Source organism: Thamnophis elegans, chromosome 1, assembly GCF_009769535.1.
Source record: "Thamnophis elegans isolate rThaEle1 chromosome 1, rThaEle1.pri, whole genome shotgun sequence".
Classification (NCBI taxonomy): Eukaryota; Metazoa; Chordata; class Lepidosauria; order Squamata; family Colubridae; genus Thamnophis; species Thamnophis elegans.
In genome coordinates, this window is record NC_045541.1 from 67,746,846 (window position 1) to 67,757,475 (window position 10,630).

At 39.5% G+C, this 10,630-nt stretch overlaps 1 protein-coding gene across 1 annotated transcript; it reads left to right on the plus strand.

The window, feature by feature from the left end:
• The first annotated feature begins 5,215 nt into the window (after positions 1 to 5,215).
• Positions 5,216 to 6,148, plus strand: LOC116512737 (olfactory receptor 1009-like). Its single transcript, XM_032223369.1, has one exon. It carries the CDS (start codon positions 5,216 to 5,218, stop codon positions 6,146 to 6,148), a length of 933 nt encoding a protein of 310 aa, XP_032079260.1.
• The last annotated feature ends 4,482 nt before the right edge of the window (positions 6,149 to 10,630 follow it).

Genomic DNA, 10,630 nt, shown 5'->3' on the forward strand with positions numbered 1-10,630 from the left:
ATAGGCATGTACTATAATGGATTCTGTTCTTGATTTATTATGTACCATCAAGTAATTGTTGATTGTTAGCAACTGCTTAGATAGTTTTTCTCCATGGTGATCTGTCCCTAATCTGCTCTTTCATGTCTTCCAACAATGACTTCATCACTATAACTGAGTCAACCTTTCTTGCTGCTGTCCATACTTTCCTTGTCTTTCTTTTTATCTTTGGAGGCTTTTATGGAAAGCTACATCTTCATGCAATGTGTCTGTACAAATATAATTTGAACCTGTTCATTTGTGCCTGGGGAGAGCTCTGGATTGATTGTTCAAGTAGCTTGTGAATATTTTTACTCAGCAAAAGAAATGCATTGCTTTAAGCTTTTGTTTACTTCCATATGATATAAACTTATGTTCAAAGTAGCATACTATAAAGTGATATGAAATTTAGCCATATACTGTATATTCATTTCATACCATTCATAAATTAGAGACTGGAAAAGTCAGTCCTGGACAAAATAAAATTTGCCTACTTCCTTGATCAACAAGAGTAGCCCCTTATATTTTGGGCGTGTGATGAAAATGGATGATGAAACAGAAAAACTACTATGCTTGGCGAAGTTATCAGAAGTAAAAAAAAACCAGTGGAATCTGGTGGAATCAAAAAAAGTATATGTTTGTCAATTAGAAGAATTAAAAGTTATTTCTAAGGTCAGATCAATATGGTAAGTATTTCTCTATGAAGTCAATAGAAGTCAAGTCTGATTCAATGTCATCCACACAAAATAAATAGGCATGAGTAGCCAGAATCCAACTAGGAAAACATCTTGTCTCATACACAGAGGAATATGATATATAGGGGCAAACAAGTCCATTTTAATTCTTACCATTATATTAAAATAACATTTGTAAAGATTGGAATCTGAAAATACAAGGTATTTTTGCTAGGAACATAGAATGTATTATATTCAGTCTAGATCTGATGGTGGATTTTTGTGTTTGAGGACCTCCGTGTAGATCTCCCAAAGGGTTCTTGGATCAGAAGATAAACATTTTCAAAGAAAATACCAAGAAAATCCATTTGCCTTTTGGGGGGAAAAACCTTTGGAATACCCATGTTCTGGATGATTAAGAATCTCCATAGACAGTGTAGATCTGATTAATAAATAAATAAAACACTAAATGGCAATATCTCCAGTTAAAACACCGTTTATATCTAAATATGGACTTACAGCCCTATCTTCAAACCCATTTTATTTATAGAATATGCTGCTCAAAATAGTCCAGTTTGTGTGGTCCAGTCTTGAGATACAACGGCTTATTTTAGCCTCTCCTATATTCATTTTGTTTTAGAAGTGTCATTGTTGTTTATTCCATCATTGTTTTGTGTTTTTTTCTATTATAGAGATTGTAAACTGACCTAAATATAAACAAATCAATTGTCCATTAATGAGATTTCAAAGGATTGCAAAATATCTGTATTCTTAAAATAAATCTCAGAAAATACCAGTAGTTTTGTGGAAATACAAGATTTTGATGGTTTTGGAGGGGGCTGGATGAGACATCTAGAATTTTGAAAGGTTGAGAATGGCTTCATCCATTAATTCCTTATTATGTTTGCTTATTGTGCTACTTAAAGTTAATTTCCACCTTTATTAATAAAAATTACCTCTATGTTGCTTTTATTTCTGCTCTTTATCTAATCTGGAACTTATGAGTTCTGCCTAAGAAAAGAGAGAAATCTGACTTATAGCCTTTCATTTGGAAATTATAACTGGTCCAGAGTGCAGCGGAACACAAAATTCTTGGCACCCCAGAGTTCTCCCACATTGTGTCATTGCTATGTGAGACCCACTGCCTTCCATTTTCTTTCTGGCTGTCATTCAAGATTATCACCTATAAAATCACCATTTTCAAAGAGAAAAGAATCAGGAATTATGGAATGAACTTAAAGAAGTTGTAAAGAATGAAGGTCAAAAATGAAAAACAATAAGAAGAAAGCAAACAAAAGGTCAGAACAAACTGCAGAAATTGACAAGAAACAAAAAGAGAAGACAAGAAAAACAAGAATCTCAGAAAGGAATTAAACAAAAATTTCAGAGACCTGTTAGAAGAGACAAAAAATAGTATAACAACAGCTTCTATGAAGATACAGAAGATGGAAAAATAAGATTTCAAAACATCACTGAACTCGAAAGGAGGATTCATATCAAACTGTTATGCTAAAGTATACCAGTGAACAGACAATAACTGATTTAAAGGAGTACACTGAAATATCCTACAGGAGACATGCCAACACCTGAGATACCTTAGAACAGTGGTCTCCAACCTTGGCAACTTTAAGACTTATGGACTTCAACTCCCAGAGTTCCTCAGCCAGCAAAGCAAAGCCACAGGTCTTAAAGTTGCCAAAGTTGGAGACCACTGCCTTAGAAGATAGTCTTTACTTACAAAAATCCCAAGAAGATAAAGTTAGATCAGCCCTTTTGACATTGCTTAGTGACCAGGCACCTGGAACTGATGGAATATGAATAGAAATATGGCAAGGAACTGAAGAAGAATCAATAAAGGTTTAATCATAGTGTGCCAACAAATCTAGAAAACAATAGTGGTCAACTAATTTAAATAATCAATCTACATTCCAATACCAAAAAAGGGGGAATTAGCAGAATATGCAAACTAACATACTATGTCCTTAATTTCAGATGTAGTAAAATAGTGCTTAAGAACTGTCAACATTCCCGGAAAGACCAGTCATAGAATAACATAGAATAACAGGGTTGGAAGGGACCTTGGAGGTCTTGTAATCCAATCTCTTGCTCAAGCTCTTCTTCCTGTACCATTCCAGACAAATGATTGTCCAATCTCTTCTTGAATACCTCCAGTGAATGAGCACTCACAACTTCCAGAGATAAGTCATTCTATTGATTAATTGTTCTTACTATGAGGAAATTTCTCCTTAATTCTAGTTTGAACCTCCTTTAATGAGCTTCCACCCATTCTTGTCCTGCCCTCAGGTACTTTCGAGAATAGGTTGACTCCCCTCTCCTCTGTGACAGCTCCTCAAGTACCAGGAGACTATCATGTCACTCCGGTCATTCTCTTTGTTAGACTAGACATACCTAGTTCCCACAACAGTTCATCATATGGCTTAGCCTCCAAACCCTTTATAATTTTGTTGTTCTTTTCTACACTCTTTCTAGAGTCTCAGCATCTTTCTTATATTGTGGTGACCAAAACTAAATATTGTATTCCAAGGGTGGTCCTACCAGCACAATATAAACCAGTACAATATTATCCCTCTGTCAATACAGTTTAGAACTGCATTGGCTTTTTTAATTGCTTTGTACATATCCACATGTTTTATATCTGAGTTTTCTTTCCTTCTCACTAGTCCTTATCTCAATGTTTCATTGGTTGTCTTGAGGTTTATGGAGCCATGGTGGTACAATGATTTGAATGCAGTATTGCAGGCTAACTCAGCCCATAGCCAGGAGTTTGATCTTGACCTTCTCAAGGTTGATTCAACCTACCATCCTTCTGAGATCAGTAAAATGAGGGCTCAGACTGTTGTGAGCAATATGCTGACATTTATAAACCATTCAGAGGGCTGCAAAGTAGTATGGATTGGTACATAAGTCTAAGTACTAGTGCTATTTTGCTAGAGGTTAGGTCCGAAAAATTGGTTTTTTTCATTTAAAGCCCTTGGTATAAGGTGAGCCAATTGTTTTCCAAACACAGTCATTCCAAGTAAGTAAATTCTACTTTTTTGTAAAATGGCATTAACATAATTTTGCTATCTGAAAGTACAAATTACCTGCCATCTCTTTTACAACCTGAGAACTTTGGATGTGGGTCCCTAAGATTCTTTCTCCAACCATTATGCAGCTGCAGGCTATGGGCCCTCTTATCTAGCTCTTCTCTAGGCAGAATCTCTTCCCCATCTCTCATGACCATTTCTATATGCCACTGTAAGATCCCTAAGTGGAAAGAGATGCCAGACACTCAAGATGGGTTTAGAAAATGCTGAAGAACATGAGACTCTTGGAGATCTGACCTGTCCTGCAGATTCCAAGGAACAGGTTTATTTTGCAAAGATAGCTAATAATGCACTAACAGTCAAAAACTGAAGCATCTTCAGATTAAATATATTGTCAGGCCTGCAGCCATCTTTTCTTTTGGATCTTTGGCCTGCCACACTTTCTATTATTCTACTATGCATTTTCTATTGTGGGGAAATGGGAGGGGGGTTGTACAGTTGTAGATGATATGTAGCCATAACAAAATTATTTCTAGAAAGCCAAGGTCATCCTTTGTTTTTGCATTTCTGTACCTGCCTGGAACTGGATGGGTGGAAATGCGAGCATGGCAGTAGAAGATTGGACCATGTGATGGACTTGTGGGTGTGAGGGCAAGATCTTGAACTTTCAACTGGGTGGGGAAAACCAGGAACTTTTCAGATTCGGGTTTTCCCAGATGTGCCAACATGGCTCTCTTAATAAATTGGAACTTTGAGGAATGATTTGCCTTGGACTCTGATTTAATTATGAATGCTATTTGGAACCCTGACATATATTTTTCCAGTCCAAGTAATCTTTATACCCGCTGGAACAAAAAAATGCTGATTACCACCTGATGGTGGCAGTACACTCCCCCAAAACTCCAGCAAGCAAGCTGAAAGACCCAAGCAAATATAAAGACGACTTTCTGTGCTGCAAGACCAGAGATTCACCCTAAGGAGTCCTTCTCTGAAGACCATGCATATCTGACTGCTTAAGGATTTCTCTCTCAGCAAAATACAGTTTAATCTCAGGTAAGAGGACCTAGGATAACAGTCAGGAATGAGAAACAAAGGAATCTAAATAATGTATCATTTCATAATTGAGGTGGATGGTGGGAATAATGCAGCATTACCACACTAAAGTGATTATGAGATACAATTTCAGAACAAGGGGAAGATAAGCATGCAATAGAACTACCAAAATCTGGAAAGGTTAACTGGCATGTTTAGTAGTATTGTAGTCTGATTTTTTTAAATATATATATCAACTTTGAATTCTTAACCAAATCATTTTTTAAGTAAGAGTTGAAATTGGGAATTATTATTATTATTATTGCATGAGAAAAGCACTGTATGCTATATTGGGGACTGAAGTCTGTTTTGTTTTCACTTTTGTTTTTGGGGAAACATTTATAGCTGAACTTACTTTCTACATTTATTTGCAGAAAAGGATAGATGGCAAAAACAAATCACACCTTGGTGTATGAATTCATCCTGCTTGGATTTGCTGGGTCACCCGAATTACAGATTTTGCTCTTCCTTTTATTCCTGATAATTTATTTCATTACCTTGCTAGGAAATTTTGGGATGTTTCTGTTAATCCAGATAGACTCTCGACTTCACACCCCCATGTACTTCTTCCTTAGTAACCTGTCATTACTTGACCTTTGCTATTCTTCTGTGGTCACCCCAAAGATGTTGATAGATTTTCTAAAAGAAAGCAAAACCATTTCGTTAAGGGAATGTGCAGCACAAATGTGGTTTTTTGCCTTTTTTGTGGCTGCTGAATGTTATCTCTTAGCCTCTATGGCTTATGATCGGTATGTAGCTATTTCTCATCCATTGCTTTATACGGTTATGATGTCTAGGAAAACATGCCTGTTACTCTTAGTTCCACCTTGTTTTGCTGGACTATTAAATGCCATGACACACACAGTTATGACTTTCCAACTAACTTTCTGCAAGTCCAAGATCAATCATTTTTTCTGTGATATCCCTGCTGTCATATCCCTCTCCTGCTCTGAGACACAAATCAACAAGATGGTGCTTTTTATCATGTCCTGTACTCATGGCTCTCTCAGCAGCATTTTCATTATCATCTCTTACATCTATATTCTTTGTGCCATCCTGAGGATCCGATCTGCGGAGGGGAAGCGGAAGGCTTTCTCCACCTGTTACACCCACCTCACTGCTGTTTCCATCTTCTATGTCACCCTCTTCTGTATATATGTGCGGCCCAGCCATAGCTTTCTACCAGCCCAGGGCAAGGTGTTTTCTGTGTTTTATGCAGTGGTCATCCCCATGTTAAACCCACTGATCTACAGCATAAGGAACAAGGAAGTAAAAGATTCCATAGGGAGAGTGATCAGAAGAAAAAGACTTCCATGACTCTTGAGCTCGTCTCCTAAGTGATGAATATTTCTCCAAAAAGAAAAAGAATCATTTAAACTGTATGATTGCGATTAAATTGTAAGCGGCCTAGAGTTGCCTCAGTGAGATGGGGGGGGGGCATAGAAGTTTAATAATAAATAAAATAAAATAAAATTTAGATCTTTTGTTTTTAAAATACAACAGGTAAGGTTTTAATAATGAAGATCATGCGGAATAAAATTTTATTTTGTAGTAGTTACAAAACAGTACTGTGGAATCAATAAAATTAATCCTGAGCTTCTATGATTGCTAATTATTTCTGTTGTAAATAATATTTTTTCACCTTTCTTATTCCGTCTCCCCCGTATTAACTAACTCTACTCATTTTAGTCCTGAGGGATGAGTGCATGCAGTTTTACATAATGTTCCACAAAGAATGTTGATCTCATCCTGGCAGGGAATCACAGCCTTCACCCACCTAGGAACCCCTCGTCTAGGGGAAAGAAATGCCTGCTTTCAAGCAGAGGTTTTAAAAAAGTTTTTTTTCCCTTTTAGTTGTTCAACGGTAAGAGAGACTCTTGCAATATTGAAGGTCTTACGTGCTTCCCCCAGAATCCTCCCAAAGTTTTCACTGAATGAAATGGAAAACTGTCAGATAAACAACAGGGAAAAGTGCTGCCCATATTTTGTTTCATCTTAACATAAAGTAAAGGAAATCTAAGAAGAGAGGTTCAGCAAGGGGCAGCAACAGGCTTATCTTGTCTGGGCACAGAAATTAAGCAAAGTCAGCCATGGTTACATTTTGGATGGGAGACACCAAGGAACCCTGGTGTCAAGAAATGTTTTTGCGAGGTGACACCTGGGACTCTTGGCTAGCCTGGGATGTCAAAAAAAATGCTTCCTGAAAGAAGGCAATGGGAAACCAGTTTTATGTGATTGCCAAGAAAACTGCATGGATATATGGATTTTTAGTCAATGTATCTCCTGTCATTGTGTTCAAAGGTCAAGTGCAGCCTTCAGCTATACCCCCTCCCTTCAAATTGTTGTTTAGATATATAATTTTCTGTTATAAGATACTATATGTAATATGCCTATGATCAAGTTGGTCAAGATGGGAGAAAGTTCCTGGAGATTCATTCATTCATCCTCTTTTTGATTTTCACTTGAGACCAGGGAGGTACCCACAAATTTCAGGTAAGAATCTAGTATCTACCTGTTGCCCATCTGTGTTTTGTTAAACTCTTCTGCTGTGACCTCACCTACATAGCCCCTCTGGAGAGTCCCCTGATCTCCATTCTAAGGTAACCTTAGGTTTTCCTTAGCTGTCCTGGTGTTCAGCTAGGGTTTTTTTTCCACCCCATAATGGAAAAGATTTTGCCCTGGATACAATCAGAGACAGCTGGCCCCCTGTTCTGCTGGTGATGCACTCAATGGATCCCATTCAGGGAATGGGATCAGTATAGCACCGATTAAGCACATCAGGTTGGTGCAGGTCCACCTCTTTCCTCCTGATCTTCAAGAACTGGAGCTCCAATGAGTACTCAGCTTGGAGACATGGACTACCCCAAACAAGATTTTATTTTGCATAGCCAGTGGATTGTGACCTGTCGCCTGCTGGCTCCTCGAGGAGGAGGAGGAGGAGGAGGAGGAGGAGGAGGAGTGGGAGTCAGAGTCAGCATTAAGGCAATCTGAGAGCTCCGAGGGGGAAGAGGGAATGGAGCTGGCGGAGAGAGGGGGGGGCAAAGCCTGGGCCATCTGTCAGCCCTCAGATGGCAAGTCAACAGCTCCCAGGTCTGGAGGTGGCTGATGAAGAAGAATAGGAAAAGCTGGGTCCAATGTCTCATGTGCAGAAGAGGAGAGCAGTGGAAATCTATGGGCCAATCCTTGGGACAGAAGAGCCACCACCACTAGCAAAGCCCTACCCTAGGTCTGGGGATAAAAGGCATGGAGCGGAGATGAATAGATGTGGCATACAACTATTCATCTTCTTGGCCAGCCAGACTTGTTAGCCTGCATTGGGAGAGAAACCTTTTGCCCAGGGACGTGCAGTCCCTAGAGGCAGGGGAGGCATGGCCTCACCAGTCATGAGGAAAAGGAAAGAATTTTAAAGAATATTTTAAAAATAATTAAAGCCAAGGTAGTTGCTACCAGATTCACAGTGACTTGGAACAGTGCTTTATGTTAACCATAGGAGGTGGCCAGAGAAATAGGGGCCTCCTGTGCATAAGGAATTTTTCGCCCTTTAAAAGTTAACCAAGGGTTAAAATGCAAAGAATTCCTTATGCAAATGAGGCACGTATTCTCTCGCCTCCCGTAGAGGGCATTTTTAGAGGCTTTTTAGAGTTCTCTGGGAGCAACTAGCTCAGTCTGACTCAGAGCTCTGGCCTTTCATGAGGGGAGGACAGGGCAGGCAGAAGCAGAGTTGAAATCGCCTCTGAGACAGCTGAAAAAGGTGTGTGTGTGGGGAGGGGGGAGGAATTCAAAAAGTTTGATCGGAAGGCAGCAAGGGAAGGAGGGGTATAGCAGAGGAGCTACTTTTAAGCCTTTGGAAAATATATCCAATCCAACTTCTGTGTTTGTGTTTGTTTGAGAGTGAGTGAGGGATCCAATTTCTCTGTGTGCGTGTGTCTGTTTGAGAGAGGGGGGAGGGAGGGAGAGAGGGAGGAAGGAGGGGGAGGGAGAAGAAAAAATGGGAAAACTTATTTTGCAAGGGGGGGAAATGCTGTCGCTTTAAATCGGAACTGAGCATGCCTGGCTGTGGAATTCTGGGAGTTGAAGTCCACAAGTCTAAAAAGTGCCTCACCAGCCCTAAAGCTGACCGCACATCACTGCTTTTGCCAGGACAGCTGGTGCTCCTAATAAAGGAATATTTGAGTTAACTTCAGAGGGTTTGACATGTTTGGAGAGCTGGGTCAGAACACAGTGGCTGAACCTAGGTTCTCCTTGATTGATCCTTATCTACTTTTTTGGTGCCCTGCATGACTCTCCCCTCTAACCAATCTAAATGCAGAGGAAAATGCTTTGGCTACAAAGAAAGACCTGGCTAGACTTTTTTCTTCCAAACTGCAAAGTGAGATTCCCTTGATTAAAGCCAGGTTAAGATTGACAAAACATGTAAGCAAAGATATCTCTCACATAGTTTCACCAATTACATCTCAACCTCATCTCCATAAATAACCACCTCCCGTGTTTCAAAGGAGAAAATCTGGCACAATGCTGAACCACTTTAGCTCTTGGCCAAATTACAGAGTCCCTGCTTTAAGAAAGAAGGCAGGAACGTGCCATTCCCATTTCAAGGTGTCTTTGCAAAATAAAAGCCTGCTCAATACTTCACGGAAAACAATTTTTTAAAAATGTTTAAGGAAATTGGTGGGAAAGATGTGTATAAAACTACTTAGAGAATTTTAGAATAAAAGAGCTGGAGTGGATCCTGGAGATCATCTTAGAGATCCCCTCCAGCAAAGGAGGGAGCACCCAAGTAGGTGATTCCTAACATTACAGGATCTCTTACTGTAACCCACCTTCTATATGTCAACCATTCAAATACATAAGGACCAGGGGCGAAATGCTACCTGTTTGGATTGGTTCACCTGAACCAGTAGGATGCTTTCTAGCTAATATAAATCATGCAGTACAGCGGATTCCCCCCCCCCCCCCCCGCTGTTCGATTACCTCACCTTTTTAACTCTCTGTGCATGCGCAGGATGTACTGTGCATACACAGAGGTGGTGAATGCACACATGTGCGCTCACATTGCTACCGAACCGGTAGCAAAGGTAACTGGATTTCAGCCCTGATAAGGGCAGCTGTCCTGACTCTTAGAGATCTGACGTGTTCCACAGATTCTAAGACATAGGTGTATTTTGCAAAGACAACCAATGAGAAATGTGAACTAACAGGCAGAAACTGAAGCACTTTCAGACTAAATACAATTTTTTTCAGTGCAAGTAATGGTTATGCCCTCTGGAACAACAACAAAAAGTAATTATTGGTTACTACCTGATGGTGGCACTACACTCCCCAAAGGCTAGTTAAGAAGGCTGGAGGACAAATATAAAGAGGTCTTTCTGTGTTGCAAGACCAGAAATCCTTCCCAAGGAGCCCTTCTCTGGAACCCATGCATGGTTTTCTCTGATCTCACTGCTTAAAAGGATCCTCTCTGTGCAAAGTACAATTTAATCCCAGGTAAGAGTGATTAAGGTTACAGTCAGGAACAAGAAGGAAATAAATTTCATAGTTGAGGTGGACAGAGGGGAAAATGCAGTGTTACAGCATAAAGAGATTGCAGCTTTTTATGGGGTATGATTTCAGGACAAGAGAAATATAAAATTGCAAAATTTGGAAAGGTTAAGAGGCATATTTAGTAGATTACACACAATGTGTGCAATCTGTTTTTTTTCTTGTTTTAAATCAAGTTTCACTTGTTATCCAAACTTTCTATTTTTGTTAGATGATAGCTGAAATTGGGGTTTTTTTTGTTAGAATGTCCTTTTTTATCTT

Bases quoted from the DNA above. Each gene is read 5' to 3' on its own strand.
- LOC116512737 (XM_032223369.1), top strand. From the start codon at position 5,216: ATGGCAAAAACAAATCACACCTTGGTGTATGAATTCATCCTGCTTGGA.